Genomic DNA, 21185 nt, shown 5'->3' on the forward strand with positions numbered 1-21185 from the left:
TGACACAGTGAGTGTATGATGGGTAAGAACCGGGTGAGGTCCCTCTGACTGGGATTATTGCTCGGCAGAGTCTGAAGGAATCTTTGGCAATTGTAAACTCTTGCCATCTTTTACACTGCAGTTACACAGGAAGTACTAACAAGTAAGCAAAAGAGAGCTGACAAGGGCAACCCCTTCCGTAATTGTTCAGAGACCGCCCAAATAGAAAACACATGCTACTTCCCCTCCCCCTGACCAATTTGGCAATCAGTGTCCAAGTTCACAGGAGAGGGGCGGGGCCTCTCCAGACAGGAACTGGGGTTGGAGGCTTCCTCTGCTACTAGCTCAGACAGAACAACCTTAGGAATGCCATTCAGTACCTCGGTTTCTGAGCTGTCTCACTTGGGGAGATCCAACCATCATAGCTCACGGTCACCGCTGCAGGAATCCGGATGCAGGCCAAGTACAGCAGCACGAGGGACATGCTGGACGCTGATGGGGACACCACGATGAGCCTGCATTCTCGAGCCTCTACTGCAACCCAGCGGCCAGAGCCTGGCCACACAGGTACCCTGTCTCCCGTAGTCCAAATTGGCCAGACCCTTGAGAAATGCACAAGATGAGCCACCTCTCCTAGGAATGCACAAAGTGGAGGAAAGAGAAAATGTTTTCATGATTTACAATAACATGTAACGGAGCACTTTCTACAGCTTGCCTGCCACATATATGAACGTGTGGAAAATTAAACGTATATGCGTAGATGTTTTTCTAAGATTCTGTCTCTGGCAGAGTGGTTTGCAGTTGAGGGTGTGTTGCTTTTTTTTACCAAGCAGTTTCAGCACAGAGACGTGAGACTGTATCTACGATGAGAGCAATGTGCCTTCCCCTTCCTGCGTTCCCATGAAGGCCAGATCCAATGCTGTTTTATTTACCAGCTGTGATCTGATCCGGAAATTTAGATTTATAAAGGCTACCTTTTTGCAAGTTTTGAACTCATGGCTTTAGAGGGGGTTTTCCAAGTGGACACACCAACCCTGATATTCTGTTATAATAGTTCTGCATCTTGAAGTTGTGAGGTCTTGTGAGAGTCATGCCAACATTAAGTGTTTGCTTTATCATCTATGAAGTGACAGGGGATTAAATCAAATGCCTTCCAAGGTCATTCACCTTTGAAATCCTGACTTCTTGGTGTGAATAGTGGCCCCAGATGCAATTACATCCCATCCCATTCCTTTTTGTTCTGTTGACTCCTAGAATATTATTGAGATGATTGGATTAAATTATGAAAGTATTTAATTTGAGTTACATCTTATGCTTCTATTTCAAATAATTCACCCTTTGACATAGCAATAATATATATTATTACTATATAATTATAAATATATAATTACTATGTAAAAATATATATTATTGCTATGTCCATAGAAGAGACAATTCACACACATAAAGAAGGATTTTATTTCCTAGGAAACTCAGCCAGTCTAAGGCAGAAAGGTGAGTTAAGTTCTAGTAAAAAGACATCAAACTGTAGTAGAGACAAGACTAGGTTCTAATACCAGGGGTGTCACTTACTAACTGTGTGATATTGGACAAGTTACTTAAGTAACCTGTGGCTTCAGCTTCTTCATTTGTAAAATGTTAATGATGGTAACCATGTGTACAGCGCCTATTACGTGTCTGATATTATTCTAAGCACTTATACATATTAACTCATATTAACTTGAACTAATGTAAAATAGAAGTAACAGAACCTCTCTTATCAGGTGGCTATAAGTACTAAGGTTGATAACTAGGTAAAAAAAAGTCCTTGGTACGTTGCAGACACATCAAAAGTGTTGAGTTCCTTTTCAATATTTCATTCCTTGAGAATTCTTAAAGTGATCTGTTTAAAATTTTTGTGTGGATCTGCCTCAGAGAGAGATTCATGTAGTCGCCTGTATTTTCATATGTCCTAACTTTTTGACCCTATCCAGATATTCTTCACCTTTTAAAATCTGGACACTCACTTTTTCACTGTTCTCTTCCTTTCCTCCTTTATCAAAAAACGTTTAGGTTTTCTTCCCTTTTCTTACTAAACTTTTCCGTTCACTTTCTATTCGTTGAATGACCCTCGACCTGAGACCCACTAATGGGGCTGCTTTTTACATTTTTATTTACTTATTAATTTTTACTAAACTATCTAGTAAGTTGTGAGACGGTCCTGGGGATGTCCAGCCTCCTTGATGGGAAGCCAAGTGATAACTTTGGGATGTCAGTTTCTGTAGCCACCAGATATGTGTAATAGGACATGGTATGTTTTCCTCCAACAAATCCTGTGAAGAGCCCGCTGTGGTTTCAGGTGGCTTGTGTACAACTTCATTTTCACCTTTGACTGGAGCTGGGAGGTCTCACAAGGCTTAGCCATCCGCATGATCAGGAACACGGTGTACAAGTAAGTTCTGCTGAGGTTGAGGGTGGAGAGGGGGGTGGGGCAGGATCAAGCACCAGCTGAAACATCTGGCAACCTTTTTGTAAGAATGGAAATGCAAACAGCAGGAATAGGGGTTACAAAGAAGGATCTTAGAGGCAAACACCTGAAAATAGTTATCTTACCCTATGTGTCTAATATTTTGTTTCCATCTGGTGATAATGCAAGTATTTAGAGGAATGTCACTCTAGAAGTCTAATTATCTGTTAGAAAAACAGATCTGATATCATTTTGCTGTTAAAAATAACAGCAACAACTACTCTGGGAATGTTTTGGCAATGCAGAAGATTCAGATTCAACTTAATATTGGGGCACAGCTGTGACTAGAAAATTTTAATGTTTTCTTTAGAATTAACAAAAATAAATGATTTTCTAGTTTTCAATTTTTCGACATAAAATTTATGTTTGTGTTAAAAAATGCCAAATAATTCAGAGGATAGAAAGTAAAAACGAAAGACAACACCCTCAGACCTCCTTTCCCTAAATTTATGTTTGGGGTCATGTTATGCCAGGCATGTTGCAAAGTACTGAGGATACAATGTCAAATATGACATGATCCCTGCATATGAGGAAACTTAAAGTCGAATACAACTGTCAACTGAGCAGCAAGTGTGATACAGTGCCGTGATGGGGCATGAGCTTGGTATAAGGGAGAGCTTGGTCACTTCTGTCTGGTAGGCGTAGAGATCAGGAAAGGTTTGAGAGAGGGAGTGACCATTGAGTGGACTTGACTTTAAGATGTTCCCCACGATATGGGAGAAGAAGTGGGAGGTTTAAGTGGCTGCAGGCACTACAGGCAGGCAGACACATGAGAGGAGAGCCATGGCAATCTTATGTAACTGTTTTTCAGAGAATGTTAACAAATATGTTATGGTGAGGGGCAGAGTTGGAGGGGGAAGGTTGACAAGAGATAAGTCTGGAAAGTTACGGAAGACATTATGTCATACCGAGGGAGTTTGATTCTATTCAGTAGGTGACATGAGTAAGATTTAAGCAGGGAATAACATGATCAATTTTGTATTTTTAGAAGACCATCTAGGCTGCATGAGGAGCATGAAACTGGATGAACTAATACCCAGATTTTGCACTAGTCTAAGGATGAGAGGAGAAGAACCTGAACTGAAGTGGTGTGGAAGTGGGGAGGAAGATTCAGATATAAAAGATACTGAGCAGGGAGAGTTTAAAGAATTGGTGACCGGTTACAAGGGGGAAGGCAAGGAGAGGGAGAGCATAGGTGGAGTAGGTTCCATCTGACAACATGTAGATGGTGCTACCATGAAGTGAGCTAGAAACTACAAGAGGAATAGGAAAGACGATGGATTCAGTTTAAGTTTGAGATGCTTGTAAGAGAGGGCACATGCAATTGGAGTTGCCCTAAGGCACTTGTATATACAGCATGTGGGTCGGAGGTAAGGATTCTGAACTGCCTATACAGGTGAGAATTGTAGGCATTTAGGTAGGAATTAAACTTTCTGAGTGAGATCACTGAGGAATGTAAACTGAAAACGAAACAAAACAAGACGAAACACCGGAGAAGAGTGCCAGAGAGAATCTTAGGGAATACAATTGAGGGGCAGGCTAAGAAAGAGACTCCAGTAGGAGCTGCTAAGGATGAGTGGTAAAGAGTGATGATGTAGAACAGGAGAGAGGAAGCTAAGATGCAATGACTTCAAGAGAAATGGACAAGTCAATGGTAATGAACAGTGAATTTTAAAAATAATAAACAGTCGGGCTTCCCTGGTGGCGCAGTGGTTGAGAGTCCGCCTGCCGATGCAGGGGACACAGGTTCGTGCCCCGGTCTGGGGGGATCCCACATGCCACGGAGCGGCTGGGCCCGTGAGCCATGGCCGCTGGGCCTGTGTGTCCAGAGCCTGTGCTCCGCAACGGGAAAGGCCACAACAGTGAGAGGGCCGCGTACCGCAAATAATAATAATAATAATAGTAAACAGTCAATACGGCAGAGAGTACAAGTATGAGGAAGGCAAAAAACAGCTTACTGTTTTAGAAACAAGAAGGAAAATAGATTATTATATAGCACAGGGAACTCTACTCAATACTCTGCAATGGCCTATATGGGAAAAAGAATCTAAAAACAGAGTGGGTATATGTATATATAAAACTGATGCACTTTGCTGTATACCTGAAACTAACACAACATTGTAAATCAACCGGACTCCAAAAAAAATTTTTTTAAAAAGTCACGGCATAAATCTCATCTACTTGATTCAACAAATCTTTAATTCATGCCTACTAAATATTAAGCATCACGGTAGCACTGGGGAGACTATTTTTAGGTGCTTGGAGAAGTGGAAGGAATAATCTGAATCACTAATTAGAAGAACGTCATGCACTGCTGTTGAACATATGTAGGAGGCCACAGAAGCAAAGAAGAATGAATAAGTTACTGACCATGTTTAGTCATGTGGGTATTTTTGGACGAGGTGACACTTGACCTAGTCTGTAAGCCTGAGTCCAGGTTTTCCAGGTAGAGCAACTCAGGCACTGGGTGACCTTTCCAGAGTGAGGAACACACGTGCAAAGATAAGAGCACAGAGGTAAGTACTGCTTGCTGCAGTGTACTCCTGGGTAGAAGAAGGAAGACGAGAGTACAGAGGGAAGAGAGAGGTATTGCTTCTGGATTGGAATTTACATTTTTTTTTTTTTTTCCCGGTATGCGGGCCTCTCACTGTTGTGGCCTCTCCCGTTGCGGAGCACAGGCTCCGGACGCGCAGGCCCAGCGGCCATGGCTCACGGGCCCAGCCGCTCCGCGGCATGTGGGATCTTCCCGGACCGGGGCACGAACCCGCGTCCCCCGCATCGGCAGGCGGACTCCCAACCACTGCGCCACCAGGGAAGCCCTGGATTGGAATTTAGATCAGGATAAGATCATTTTGGGAAACACCAGCAGAATCAGACAGGATGGCAAGGTAGACTGTCGGTCTGAGGAATGGGTAGTCCTCCAAGAAGGGGTGGATGAGGGGATTTGGGGCAGCTGTGGCTAAAAAGTAGGACGAGAGTCTCTACCATGGAGGGTTTTACAGCACGCTGAGGGGCGCTCATGCTCCCTTCTCCTTAAGGGAGAGAGTAAATGTAGTAAACTCACCTTGGTGGTAGAGTGGAGAATGTATGATTTAAAATGACTGTTACGAACATATTCACAATACAGAAGTGAAAAGTTGCAAGTGGTAAAATGCTAGTGTTTCTGTAATTCCATACGGAACTGCCATATCCAGGCAAATAGTAATGTGGGGTTTGTTGGGAGGGTTGGAAAATGATTTTAAACAAGCGCTCCGGGGACTTCCCTGGTGGCGCAGTGGTTAAGAATCTGCCTGCCAAAGCAGGGGACACAGGTTCGAGCCCTGGTCCGGGAAGATCCCGCATGCCATGGAGCAGCTAAGCCCGTGCGCCACAACTACTGAGCCTGTGCTCTAGAGCCCGCAAGCCACAACTAGTGAAGCCCGCGCTCTGCAAGAAAGAGAAGCCACCGCAATGAGAAGACCGTGCACCACAGGAGGAGTAGTCCCCGCTCTCTGCAACTAGAGAAAGACCGTGGGCAGCAGTGAAGACACAATGCAGCCAAAAATAAAATTAATTAATTAATTAATTAAAAAAAAAAAAACAATCAGCTCTGGAATGAGAGTGCTCGGATAGAATGTCTGGCTCCATCATTTACTAGCTGTGCAACCCAAAGCAAATTAAGCAGCTCCTGGGCACTGCAGTTTTCTTATCCAAATAAAGGTTAAAATTAGTGCCTTCTTGGGCTTCCCTGGTGGTGCAGTGGTTGGGAGTCCGCCTGCCGCTGCGGGGGACGCAGGCTCGTGACCCGGTCCAGGAAGATCCCACGTGCCGCAGAGCGGCTGGGCCCGTGAGCTATGGCCGCTGAGCCTGCGCGTCCGGAGCCTGTGCTCCGCAGCGGGAGAGGCCGCAGCAGTGAGAGGCCCGCGTACTGCAAAAAAAAAAAAAAAAAAAGTGCCTTCTTGGCTGCTTCTGGTTTCCAGGCAGCCCACTCTCATCCTTTCTTGGGAGTGTACTTTCCCTTTGCTTAATTTAAACTTAATTAAACTTAATTAAAGTAGCAGTTTACTACTTAAAACTGCTCTATGCCTCTCATCTGAATTCTTTCCCTGGAGAGGAAAAGAACCAAGGAAATTGCTGTTCCACAGTGTCTTTCACAGAGCAGAAATTTTAAATTTTAATGAAGTTCAGCTTATCGACTATTTCTTTCATGGATCATGCCATTGGTGTTGCATCTAGAAAATCATCACCAGTACTTCCAATGGAATAAAACAGAATGGAAGCTTGCCACTTGTGACAACATGGATAGCCCTTGAGGGCATTATGGAAGAATTGTCACCTGGGGAATGCCCATGAGTCTCAACCCACGAGTTAAACTAGTTCAAGGGCTTCCTGGTACAACAGCTGCTCTAAACCTTGGCTCTGCAAGAGGGGGGAGCAGTCACCACAGTGTCCGCTGCAATTCCAAACAAAAGCAGAGCAAAAGTAACATCAGTTACCAGCAACAAAAACACCTCAAACTACCCGGCACTTTCATTATACCGGGCAGCTTTATTCTAGGTAAATGTACCTTTGCTGGACTTTCCATTTATTAAAATGGCTTCCAAAATTTCAAAAAAAAAAAAAAAAATAGAGCCCTCTTGAATAATTATTGGGAGATTCAAATGAAATACTACAACACACTCAGTAAGTACTATTATCAGTTGCTGTGTGTCCTTGGGTAAGGCAACTAAGCTCTCTAGGTCTCAGTTGCCTACCTATAACATGGGGATTATAATAGCGTCTACCTCATAAGGTATTTGTAAAGATCGATGAGATAATTCATATACAGCATGTATCTCAGTAACTCAAGGAATGTTAGCAATTATCATTAATAGTAATGTTATTTTTGAATTATGTTTCAGAAACAAAACCCCTTGACTGGATAAACAATGGACTCATGTAAATTTTGCTCAAAAGGAGAAGGAAAACTACAATTGACTTTCTAATTGCTGTGAATTAGAAACTCGATATTCTAGAAATAGCTTATATGTTTTTAGAAGTATAGTCTGTTGAAATTATAGGAGGAGTAACGCTCATTTACTTTGAGAATGAAAATAGCAAATATTTGAGATCAATTCACAAGAGAAAGGAAACATGCATTTTCACGAACACTGAAGACTATGCTCAAACCACAGAACCTCCAACCTTTTCCCATGAGGTTTACTGTGCACCACATGACAGGATTAAGGAAACAAAGTTGCTAAAAGGACAATATTTAACGTTTAAAAATATATCCAAAAGCCAGATATATAATCAGCAATGTCTCATGATTGAAAAATGTTGTCAGTAATCTAAAGGATGAGGCAAGTCACTTCTGAAATATTATATACCTTGTCACCTGTTTAGCCCCATGTCTCTGTGAGGCTGGTTCACAGGAAGGGTACAAACTGATGTGCTGTGGTTCACAGGGAAATGTACAAACTGAGCGTGACAATTTAATCCTGGCTCTGCCACTAGTTTGCAATGTGGCTTTGTGCAAATTATTTCAATTCTTTGTGTCTTTTCAAGCTTTTATGATCCTTTCTATTTCAGAGGCATATTAATAGCCTGCATTTGCTAATGTTTGTTTCATTTCTTAGAAGGCCTGGGAGTGGAGGTGTACAGAGTGTTCCCTCTGATGCCTGATGAAGGGCAGCTGGTCAAGTATGACAGCTCTCTTCATCCACAAAGTTTCGCATAACTACAAAGGGATTTATATTCAAAACTTGACCTTAGCACTGTAGAGTTTTATAGTATAGTTATAGTAAGAGGATACAGGAAAGGGGTGTTTTTTTCTATATATATCTTATTATTCCTAGGGATCTTTGTATCATTCCTTGGCCTGTCCACACCTTTTTCTAAACATGCCTCGAGACAGCATAGGGGTTCTCTTCCAAAAACTAAAACCGCAAAAAAGCCGAGCCAAACTGAAGCACCTCCCAGGCAGCTTATTTTTTCTTATTTTAGGGTGGGAGTGGTCCCTAAAGAGAGACCTCATTATGATCAGGGCACTAGGGATAAAACTCAGGAACGGTAAACCCACAGTCAGAAAAGAAAATACCTAGAGGGAAATACAGCTTCAAAAAAAAGGAAAAAATAAAACTTTCAACACTATATAGCCTTTCCATCATGGAAGCCTGGTTTCCTAGGAAACGGTCACACCTGCTGTAGAAACTCCCTAGGGTTGTGTTTCTCTGGGTCTTTAGTTAAAACAGGAGGGCTTGTGAATATTGAAGCAGGGAGGGAAGGAGACAGGGAGCAAGGAAGAGGTAGAGAGAGGAGAGTTCGGGTAAAGACATTTCCAAATGATCAGGGAAAGATAACTCCTTAGAAGGGAACTTTTAAAACTTTGTGTCCTTTAGCAGAGATACACTACACTTCTTTCTTATTATGTCCTAGAGGCAGCCTTAGGAAGGATCATGTATTTATTCTTTGCATGGATATAATTATTATTAAATAATGTTCTAATCCCTAAATTCCATCCCCTCGTTTCACAGTAAGGATTTAAGTCCACTCTTGTTGCTCCTCTGGGCAGAAAGTCAACATCTCCCTTGCCCCAAATATTATACAAGGAAAAGTGGGTTTCTGGAGGTATAAATGAGTTGGTTGATTTACATAGTTCTTCTTCTCCTTTACTTTCTTCTTATTTCTAATTTTGGCTGGGGAATTATTAATCATAAAAAAGGGACAGGATCTTTTAAAATTTTATGCCTTTGAGATGTGTATTAATATGAATAGGTTTCAGCAGGAAGAGCCAAGTATATAACAGATATTTATAGATACTAAACACATTCATTCATTCCATTTTAACTGAACTTATTTCAACTGATGTTCTAGGTGCCAGAACTGATGTTCTAGTGACTAAACAGACAATAGTCTTTTGCAAGAAGGAGCTTATTTTCTCCTGGAGTAAGACAGACATAACCCCCCTTCCCTCAAATAAGTAAGATATAGAGTATATTTGATGGTAATAACAGATGATGGAGAAAATAAAGCTACCATGGTGGTGGGTCTACATATGTACTTTCCTCTGGAGTCTAGAAACATCCACCTGGTTAATTTTCTTGGGCTATATAGAACTTTAAAGAGACGTAGGGTTTTGGAGAGGATGTCTAGCTTAAGCTATATTCTGCTCTGTGATCTTATTCTTTTATGTTCTGCTGATTTGAGATATTCTTAAGGACAGTGCCGTGAGAAGCTAGCAATTTCCAGAAAAATTTAGGCCAAATCAGATAAGCCAGCTAATTGAAGGATAGGGGAGAAAGCAGATCTCTATTATATCTGTTTATGATTCAGAATCTCACGTAAGTCAGTGTATAGAAAACAGTTTGGCCAGGAGATGAATTTAGCTGAGTCGGCCCTGTGCTGACAGAAATATTGCTGAAAAGTCAATAGATTTTTTTAAAAAAATCAACCTGTAAAGTTTAATTTTAGATAACCTCACTAGGTTATTTTAGATGACCTCACTAGGTGATGGGCTTACTCTTGACCCAGCAGAGCTTCTGCAATCACCACAAGGCTCTGTGCCTCTGTAAAAACTACATAGTTAGGTAATATTAATTTTTCATAATTTCATTCTTCATTCATTCACTCGTTCAAATATGTATTCAGCCCTTATATGCCAGACACTATTTTCAGTACTGGAAATACACTGTGAACAAGATAGATAAGATCATTGTTTCAATGGAATGTACATTCAAGGGGAGGTGATAGACAAAAACAAAGCAAAACCATGGAAATATCACTTAATAATCTTATTTTTAAAAAGCATACATAATGCAGTGGTGTGCTAGAAATGGACTTCCAAGGACATCTTCCAACAATGCGCCATTTAAGTGGAAAGCTGGGTAACAGAAAGTAGGCTACCAATAACCCATCTGAGGACTGATTAATGCAAGGGTATAGGAAGAGCTAATGCAAAGGTACCCAGACATGGACACACCTGTTTGGATCAAGGGTAAACAGGAGCCCACTGTGACTACAGCATTTGAGTGAGAGAAGAATAGTTCAGAAATGGATGACAAACCTAAGTAGGGCCCAGGTGAAAAAGATTCTTGCAGAATTTTATTCTAAGTACAATAAAACTGCAGGCAGTTTTTAAACCACAACGTACCATAATAAAAGGTCCACTTTTTAAAAAGAGCCATCCGGGTCTTAGGAAAAGTGATGTAGATTTTATTCTAAAAATAATGCACACTATTGAAAGTTTTTATGAAGGATGTGGTTATAAAGTGAAAATAAGATTCTCTTTTTAAAATATATCAATGTCTGTGTCCTGATTTTTACTTATTTTCCCTGTTAGATTGTAAGTCTCAGGGGATAGTGATCATATTTTCTATTTCTATACTATCTTTGCTAGTTATCATTCCCCATTTGGAAATAACGTTTGGCACAAATTTCTGTACCTGAAATTTATCACACAGAGGACTTTGCTAAAGAGGAAATGAATTTCTGTGTCTTTAATCCTTCTATTTTCGAACCAGACTTGAATTCCCACTGAAGTGAAACTCACAGGTCAGGAAGAGACCAGGGTTTGTTTGAGAGTTTTACTGTCCCTTTATTTTAATCACAATGCTAGAGGATACCTGCCGCTGATTGAGGGTCTTCCTGATCAGATATTGCGGGCTATTCAGATTGATAGTTGACTTCACTAGGTGATGGGCTTACTCTTGACCCAGGAGAGCCTCTGCAGTCACCATAAGGCAAACCCGTGGGGCGTGGGCAAAGGAAGGATGCTGGCTACAGCTTTTTTTTTCTTCTTTTACTTAACAGATACAAAGTTGAGATCACTTAGATCCATCCTTGAGAAACTGATGGTCATGTTGCTTTTATAATCTATTTTTGGAGCTATAAAATCAAATGAATGAGCAAACAAAATCCTTACAAGAGAGAGACTTTTGACAAAGAAATCCCCCCAAAGAAGCAGTAGAACAATCATTTCTCATTACTGATAGGCAATTTGCTTTTTCAGAAGAACCATATGGGAAGGGGGCGTTTTGCAAAACGTAGCAACAAATTAATTCCTCCTCTTCTCTGACGATGTGAAAAACTGTTCTTTGTTAAGGCATTTTCGTGAGAGTCTTTTACAACTCTAATTTTGACAGAAAGGTTATACAAATAGCCGTATGGAGATGATGGTAATGCATAACTTGATTCAGTGCAAAGTAGGACTGGGTGGATGGGGAGGGTAGGAGTGGGTGGGGCTTGTGAAAGAATCTAGCCGCGGTAAGTGAGGCTTGGCGTGGAGCCTTGTGACAGTGTTTCCTAGGACAGAGGGAATGTTATCTAGCCCCTGAATACTGTTGTCCTGTAACTTTTGCTCCTTCCTGGAACCAGCTCCTCTCACTAGCTTGCTGCTGACATAGAGCCAAGAGGAAGAAAAAGTGTCTTTTCTTTTGTCCCCTGCAGAGCCCCGGCGTCCCTCTTCTGTTTGGCGTCCAGTGGCCCTGATCCTGCTGACTCTGTGTTCGGTGCTGGTGATTAGCCTGGCAGCTCTGGGGCTTGTGTGTAAGTCTGCACTCTGACTTGGGGGAAGATCCTGGTTCCAAGGTTTGTCTAGGATGAGAAATACTTGTTATGATATTCTTTTTTTTTTCTTTTTTTACTTTGATTCTGGAGCCTGTGAATAAGTCCTTATTGAAATGCAACTCTGTAAATGATGTACCTTATTCTAATGCAACTCTGTAAATCACGAGCATAGTGGAAGAAACATTAAAATACAACAGTCACTTACCAGCTAGACTTTTACATTCTGAGATAAGAAGGTTTTTGTTCTTTGTTTATATATCGATATTGTTGTTTGTTTATATATCAATATTTAACATCAGCAGTTTTTAATGAATGCATACTTCAGCCCTCTTCCATTCCACAAAAGACGACAGAGGCAGTGGTTTTTGCTTTTAGCATTCACGGCTCAGTGGGCTAATCAGAGGAAAAGATTTCATTTATATCCCACCCCCTCAATATACGGAGAAGAGACCAGGTCTTAATCACTGTAATATTTTTCAAAAAGTCCAGGAAGTTATAGAATCATTTTGCAAAGACTCATGAAAATCAAATAAGGAAGAATTCACGTATAAAGTCTTTAAATTTCAAACTAGTAAGGACAGAGTAAAAAACTTAAAAAGGAAGTGAGTAAATGGGTTTCATCAGATGGGACCCTACAGCAATATGTCCTGAACAGTTGAAGAAGGTGATTCAAGGTAAAAGAGCACATAGAAAAGCAGGTTCAAATGTCAAAATTGGATTTTTTTATAGGAAATTTTAGAACTTGTTTGTAATCTTAAATTTTAAAATTAAAAAAAAAATGTATCTTAGTGTTTCCACCCTGGCTCCCAAATTTTTACTTCATTTTGATATAACTGTTCGTTTGCATAAACCATTCTTTTTAGTGGTATAAAGCAACTCTCATGATTCATGAAGAATTTTTTTTACTTAGATTTAGAAACCTGGAGTTTAAAGCTAAGTGTTGAAATTTTCTAGCCAAGTGATGTTGAGAAAGTTACCTATTCTCACTGAGCCCAAATGCAAAACTTTAAAAATAAAGCAACAATAACATGACTCTTTCAGTGACTGAATGGGATAACAATATATGGTACACTGTCAATATACCGATCAATAGATGAATGGATTTATGATTTTAGGTTGAGTAACAGTTTGACAGTGTACACAGAAAGATTTATTGAGCAGTAAATATGGTTAAGGAATTTATCCCTGAAGTCAGGAATTGTCATTATGACTCCATATTTTCAGATAGGGAAACAGAAATCAATTTGCCCAAGGCAATACAATTTATTATGTGCTATAGTCCAAACCTGAGTGTAGGCAATGCGCTCAGAGCCTGGGATCTTAAATAACATACTGTTGCTGTCTTCCCCAGATGTAGAAAATAGAAATAGAAATAGAAGTGAAGAATGTAAGGTGTCCAGTCTGACTTGGTAAATTGGATTAGTTTTTCAGTTCTACCAGCTCTCCAACACTCAGCAAGAAAACATTTCTCAAAAGGAAGAAAGGCTGGGGAATCTCTCCCGACAGCTGCAATCTCTCCAGACTCAGAAAAGGAAGCTTGCAGAGACTCTGCATCACGTGGCTGAAAGACTCTGCCGTGAGCTCTATAACAAAACAGGAGGTGAGTCCTGATCGCTGAGCTCCCCTTTGGGAGCGCTATACAGAGCTATACGGAGAATCAGTCCGTATAGCGCTGATTCTCCCATTAACGTACCTGGGAACCATGTATTATTCAACTAGTTGTCTGGCGAACTTAATAAAGGTTTGGACATCCAGATCATCCCCGATTATTGGGATCACGTAGTTCAGCTGTGTCTGTGTTACAGAATGTGAAGGGATTCAGCAAATTCAGGCATTTAGAATAATAAATACAATTAACTTCAATTAATCAGAATAACACAAGTAAATAAAATACAGGTTTTTTTCTCAACTGACCTTGGCACCTAAATACCTAAGAGTAGGATACATTTCCTGATGTATTCACAAATCCTTCCTCATGAAGAAGTTAATGAACTCATAACTATAGTTCCTGGATTTTAAGAATCATATAAGAATCGAGTTTAAAAGACAGATAAATGGAATCAGGCTCTAGTTATCTTAATGTAGTATGACTTGTCTGGGTACCAAAAATCTGCATTTTATTAAGGACCACCTATGATGACAATGCCAATTTTGTTTGTTTGTTTGTTTTTGCGGTACGCGGGCCTCTCACTGCTGTGGCCTCTCCCATTGCGGAGCACAGGCTCCAGACGCGCAGGCTCAGCGGCCATGGCTCACGGGCCCAGCCGCTCCGCGGCATGTGGGATCTTCCCGGACCGGGGCACGAACCCGTATCCCCTGCATCGGCAGGCGGACTCTCAACCACTGCGCCACCAGGGAAGCCCGACAATGCCAATGTTGGATGAACTGTGCTTTGGTAAATACTACTGGACAAGCCTAGAAGCATCACCTTAGTTCTTTGTCTTCTTTTTCTTCTATCCTTCTGGGTTTCATAACACCCAGCTCTATTCAAGTCTGTCTTCTTTTCTGTTCTCCCTATTATGCGTGCATAGGAAGCCAGATACATTTCCAAGTCCCCGATTTGTCTTGCGGGGACTCTACAATCAGATGAAGTCTCCCAGTCGTCCCCACACAAACTGGTTTCCGCACTAACCAGACAGCCTGATTTCATGGTTACCCAGTAAATAACATCAGCACGCACGCTTCCACTTCTCTAAGTGATTCTTTCCTACACGACTAATGATCTCACTGGTCATAATTTTATTTATTTTCTTTATTCTTCTTTAACTTTACTGAGGAATAATTGACAAATATAATTATATATATTTAAAGTATACTACATGATGAGTTGATATACACATATATTATGAAGTGATTATCAAGATCAAGATAATTAACACACCTACCAGATTACTCATGGCATTAAGGGACATTGTAAGGGGTTTGGCTTCTTTTTTTTTTTTTTTTTTTTTTTGCGGTACGCGGGCCTCTCACTGCCGTGGCCTCTCCCGTTGCGGAGCACAGGCTCCGGACACGCAGGCTCAGCGGCCATGGCTCACGGGCCCAGCCGCTCCGCGGCATGTGGGATCTTCCCGGACCGGGGCACGAACCCACGTCCCCTGCATTGGCAGGCTGACTCCCAACCACTGCGCCACCACGGAAACCCTTGGCTTTTATTTTGAGCAAAAGAAAGATTCATTTCAGGACCCCGAGCAGGAGAAGTACATGTCTGACATGAGTTTTTAAAGGCTCATTCTACAAATATGTTGAAAATAGACTGGGAGAGGGTAGGAAGGATAGAAACAGAGAAATCACATAAGAGATGACTATTGCAATAATCCAGGAAAGAGGGAATGGTTCCTCAAGCTAGGATATTATTGATGGAGATGAATGCATGATGTAATAAAGTGGGGTGTGAGGGGTATGAGGGAGATAAAGGAGTCAAAGATAACTCCAGAGTTCTGGGGCAAAGCAGAAATAGGGAAGAATTCTGTGGTCATGAAGGGGGAGGTTAGGAACCAGGGATGCTGTTTTGAGCATGTTGACTTTGAAATATCCCTTAGATATGTGTGGTGATATGAGTAGGCAGTTTGATATATAAGGAAAAAGGTCTGGGCCAGAGATATAAGCCAACTTTCAAAGCAAATCTCCCAAGTTATTGATTTACTTAAAACCTCATTTTACCTTATGAAATATTTTAAACAGAAAAATATGAACAATAATGTAACATCCATCTGTGTATTGACCACTCAGATTTTCACATGTTAACATTTTGACACTGGATTGCTTTTAAAATAAAGACATTTTTGTGGAATCATTGAGTTCCCATCTCACCATACACTGACAAGGGATGTGGATACAGGTGCCCAACTCTCAAAGGCCCAAGGCCATGCATCCACATAGGTGATAAGACCATGGTTCTCAGGGCCTAGTTCCTGTATTCACAATCACGACCCACTCAGTCCATCTCACCCTTGACTTGTGCACTTATTTCTCTGACTTTGATGACCGTTTCAATTTCTGACACATGGAGATTTACCATCTTAACTCATGCTTGGCTTAGTATTGTGTTTATGTGATTTTTTTCTAAAATTTTATTCACTTATGCTTTGAATGAAAAAATAATCCAGGGCTTCCCTGGTGGCGCAGTGGTTGAGAGTCCGCCTGCTGATGCAGGGGACGCGGGTCCGTGCCCCGGTCCGGGAAGACCCCACATGCCACGGAGCGGCTGGGCCCGTGAGCCATGGCCGCTGAACCTGTGTGTCCGGAGCCTGTGCTCCGCAACGGGAGCGGCCAGAGCAGTGAGAGGCCCGCGTACCGAAAAAAAAAAAAAAAAGAAAAAAGAATCCAGATCTTATTGATATATATTTCATTAAAAAATCCTTTCACTACCATATAAGTGGATTCTGAGGAAGAAAATTATAGAAACTTCAATGGTTTCCCAAATCCAATGCATATTGAGTTTCTGAACAGATGAAAAGTTCTTTATGAAGTTGAATATTCTCTCTGTATGCTGAATTACACGGGTCAAGGAACACTGAAGTTCCAATCATTCACTACTAGATTCCATTGTCCATAAAAGCAGGTAGTGTCTATTTTAATTCCCATTGTATACCCAATTATAACTGGGTTATAGTGGGTGTTCAGTAACTATTTGTAATTATCATTGGGCAATTAAATATCTAAGAGCTAGGGAATCAATTCTTTCTTGCGTCATCAAATATTATGTAGTTTCAAGAGAACAAAAACAACAGACCTGGGTAGAAGATAACATTAAATTTGGTTTCTTTTCAAGAACACAGATGCAGCCCTTGCCCAGAAAAATGGAAGTGGCATGGGGACAAATGCTACAAGTTCTATGAAGAAAGCAAGAGTTGGCAGGGTTGTGAATATTTCTGCATTGCTGAGAACTCAACCATGCTGAAGATTAATACACAGGAAGTACTGGTAAGGTCCTGAGGCTTGGTCAGTGTTTGAAGTACTCTCAGAAAGAAATCTTTAAAAGATTCTATGGAGTCAAAGCCCACAGACTCTCCTATTTATTGCCATCAAGGCCTAAGTCTTATTCCTATTGCTTTGAATGATCTCCTGAGGTCATCATTTGTGGAATGATCTCCACAACTATCCACCCCTTAGAAACAAGACCTTCAAGTTCCCAAACAGTCAGGAATCAAATGAAGAAGGTCTTAATTTCTTAACCTCTTTTGGTTTGGTTAGGAAGGGAACAATATTGATGCCACGTCAGAGACATGAAAATAGCACTTCCTGTCTGTCCATGTGAAAGTGACAAAACTTTTGATTGAAAAACATTTAATTAAATCATTACCATAATCTGCAAGTAAATATCTAGCCTTCCAGAAGTTTACACCCTAAAATAGACTGGTCAAGGCAAATATGAAAATGAAATTGGCATATATTGACTAAGTACATGCAGTTAAAGTTCACTATTAAAATGGCATGATTGTTCCCTTTTACATTTATTATTGTCTTTGGATTTTTTTTTAAAACATCTTTACTGGAGTGTAATTGCTTTACAATGGTGTGTTAGTTTCTGCTTTATAACAAAGTGAATCAGCTATACATATATCCCCATATCTCCTCCCTCTTGGGTCTCCCTCCCGCCCTCCCTTTCCCACCCCTCTAGGTGGTCACAAAGCACTGAGCTGATCTCCCTGTGCTATGCGGCTGCTTCCCACTAGCTATCCACTTTCCACTTGGTGGTATATATAAGTCCATGCCACTCTCTCACTTCGTCCCAGTTTACCTTTCCCCCTCCCTGTGTCCTCAAGTCCATTCTCTACATCTGAGTCTTTATTCCTGTCCTGCCCCTAGGTTCTTCAGAACCATTTTTTTTTTTTTTTTAGATTTCATATATATGTGTTAGCATACGGTATTTGTTTTTCTCTTTCTGACTTACTTCACTCTGTAGGACAGACTCTAGGTCCATCCACCTCACTACAGATAGTTCAATTTCGTTTCTTTTTATGGGTGAGTAATATTCCATTGTATATATGTGCCACATCTTCTTTATCCATTCATCTGTCGATGGACAGTTAGGTTGCTTCCATGTCCTGGCTGTTGTAAATAGAGTGGCAATGAACATTGTGGTACATGACTCTTTTTGAATTATGGTTTTCTCAGGGTATATGCCCAGTAGTGGGATTGCTGGGTCGTACGGTAGTTCTGTTTTTAGTTTTTTAAGGAACCTCCATACTGTTCTCCATAGTGGCTGCATCTATAGCCTTTGGATTTAATTCCTCAAGCGGTATGACCATTATTTATTTATCATTGTTTTAGCAGAGGTCTTGGCACAGAGTAGTTTATCAACAAAGAGTTATTTAATTGAAATTAATACCCTGCTAACTGTGCAAACTCTTAACATCTTTCTAGTTACATCTTAATTCCTATCCACTTCCTGAAATCTGTGATGAATGAAACTCTGCAGTCTCTCTCAAACCTCTAAGATAATCTTTTTCATCCTTTCTTTTTTTTTTTTTAACATCGTTATTGGAGTATAATTGCTCTACAATGGTGTGTTAGTCTCTGCTGTATAACAAAGTGAATCAGCTATACATATACATATATTCCCATATCTCCTCCCTCTTGCGTCTCCCTCCCTCCCTCCCTATCCCACCCCTCTAGGTGGCTCTTGATGGCTCAATTTAGGCAGAAAAAGAGGCTATTTATTTGACTAAGCCCATGTATCCCAGCATAAAACCTCCTAATTTTTTTATTCTCTGTTTCCTCCACCTCCAGCACAAACTGAGGATTCAGTTATACCACTGAAGTATACTAGATGCAGTGATTAGAAGTATTATTATGAAAGTTACATAGTAATTTTATCTTATGTACTTCATGTATTTGCATATATTTAAGTCACTTTCATATGATTTATTTATAGAACTTTTAATGTGAAGGGGCCACCATTCAGTTGGAAACACTATTTTCAACTATAGTTTCTTTGATATGCCTATACTGTAACTATCACTTAGTGATAGTTTCATTTATATTTCCAGTAATCTTTTATTGAACCAATATGTGCCATTAATTATCCAAGGGATTGAGGATGTGAAAATGAATAAAACAAAGTATACGTCCTTAAGGAACTCATAGTATCGTGGAAAAGGAAGGTATAACAATGGATAATGATAAAAGATTTAGATAATTTCTGTGTTAAAGAGTGAGATGATATAGAAGGAAATAAATAACTTTAAACATTTTTCAATATGGATAGTAGAAAAGGAATTACATCTATGTAAATACACAAAAATGTATATGCATATGTATGAAACATTTCTCCGTTTTCCCTTCTTAGTCTGAGACATAAATCAGCCTTATAAATTTTTCTTTTACCCTGCTTTGCATTAAAGTATATTCATTATTCTTTTCTCGTTCCTGGTCAGTCCTTTTCACATGTATTCATGAAGATTACTTCCCATTCCTGCACTTTTCCTCCCAGATTCTTCCAGTTTCCAGAATCACTCCACATCTCTACATCCCATATTTTTTATATCAATCTTGTTTAATCCTGTGACTTGAAAATAATGGGTCATTTATAAATCTTGGTTGATGTGATTCTTGGTTTCGGAACATCAGCATATAGTCTATGCTTATTAAGAAAAAATAATCCTTTAACTTGGACAAATTAACTGACCTCAGCATGGACACTATTTTTCTTGAATGTACTATCATCTACGTTCTCATATTAAAAGTGAGGGCCAGCCCTACACATCTCTGTATGTATATAACAATTCTAAAGCTAAATGTTTTCTTGTGTGCCTTTCACAGGAGTTTGCCATGCCTCAGAGCTACTCTGAGTTTTTCTACTCTTATTGGACAGGGCTATCCCGCAACGGCAATGGCAAGGCCTGGCTGTGGATGGACGGAGCCCCTTACTCCCATGAACTGTAAGCCTTCAGCACATTTCATGGGAAAGGCATTTAACAGAGAGCTTTTGCCTGAGTGACAGATATAAATGAAACTATCACTGTGTTTGTAGGAGGACTTCCAAAGGTATATAAAACATAGTACTTACCCTCAGAATGGCTCATAAACCAGTGAGAGAGACAGACCGCGATTCTCGGAGAGAGAGGGAGAGAGAGGGAGGGAGAGAGAGGGCTGTGTTATGGGTGAATAAACTGAAGCCCAGGTTGTAATGGGTGGCCTGCCTAAGGTGGCACAACTCTACAACGTGTCAATACCCAGAGGCAGTATAAGACCTCAGATTTCTTGGCTGTCTGTGCAGTGAAATGGGGAGCACATCTTTCAAAATAGTCTCTGAGAATAGATTTACTCACAATATAAACAGTAATATTATCAAAAATTAGTTTTACTTATATGAGCATTTAGATAGGCATGTGTATGGTATATTGTTTGAGATGGGTAAACGTAATATCTATATCAAAATATATTACAGTTTAAAGCCTTGTTTGAGCAGACACCTTTCTATATACCTATATAGGATTTATTTTTCCAGGAGATAGTACATATTCAATGTGATTATTTTTTACAGTTAAATAAACTGAGTCACAGAGAAGGTAGATAATTTTTCAGATGGCAGTAAAATCGAATGATAAATTGGATTATAACGTGTATTTTAATTTTAGTTAGAAATAGTTTTTGTTGTTTTGGGTGAGCTGATGCTTCTAAGAATCGTATGGAAACTGAGGGGCTGAGAGGAAAGAGTCTGGTGACCCCATCTTTCCAGTAGACTCATTATGGGTGTCTATTCTATAATTTTATCAAGTTTAGGACACTCCCTGTGTACTTTTGTATTTGAGAAGTAAACTATGATAAGATGAACTTTTTCTCTCTTTTTTGAGGTTTGAGATTATAATAGATTTCACCAGCCTAAGAAGTAGGGACTGTGTGACCATCCTCAATGGAAAGGCTTTCTCCAAGGACTGCAGGGAGTTGAGGCGATGTGCATGTGAAAGAGCTGCAGCCACGGTGAAGCTGCAGAGGCTCCACGAGGCCCTCTGAGCCGGACGTGGAGGCCAATGGTTCTCCAGCTACAACTGCAACTGTGGGCTCCCTTCAGAGAAGTGGAAGATTTCTGCTCTGCAGAACAGAAGTCAAGTTCTTTATGTGCGCCTGGCCTAGTGTGGTTTCCGTTCCTCTTCCTTCCATTTAATCCCTGTTTATACCTTCCAGGTACTGAAGATTTGATAATAATAAATGTAAATAATGGAAAGTG

At 40.4% G+C, this 21185-nt stretch overlaps 1 protein-coding gene across 3 annotated transcripts; it reads left to right on the top strand.

Annotated features, from left to right (window-relative positions):
* The first annotated feature begins 246 nt into the window (after positions 1–246).
* On the top strand, positions 247–21185 carry CLEC1A (C-type lectin domain family 1 member A). Of its 3 annotated transcripts, none has more exons than XM_032646879.1 (7): positions 247–546; positions 11891–11989; positions 13434–13610; positions 14232–14405; positions 16785–16936; positions 19778–19896; positions 20812–21185. In XM_032646879.1, the coding sequence occupies exons 1-7, from the start codon at positions 432–434 to the stop codon at positions 20969–20971; spliced, it is 996 nt and encodes a 331-aa protein (XP_032502770.1). In that variant the 5' UTR covers positions 247–431; the 3' UTR covers positions 20972–21185. The 3 variants fall into 3 exon arrangements, with proteins under 3 accessions (XP_032502770.1, XP_032502772.1, XP_032502771.1); XM_032646881.1 differs by having other exon boundaries at positions 19830–19896; positions 20812–20870; XM_032646880.1 differs by lacking the exon at positions 14232–14405.

This window comes from Phocoena sinus, chromosome 10 (assembly GCF_008692025.1).
Source record: "Phocoena sinus isolate mPhoSin1 chromosome 10, mPhoSin1.pri, whole genome shotgun sequence".
Lineage (NCBI taxonomy): Eukaryota > Metazoa > Chordata > Mammalia > Artiodactyla > Phocoenidae > Phocoena > Phocoena sinus.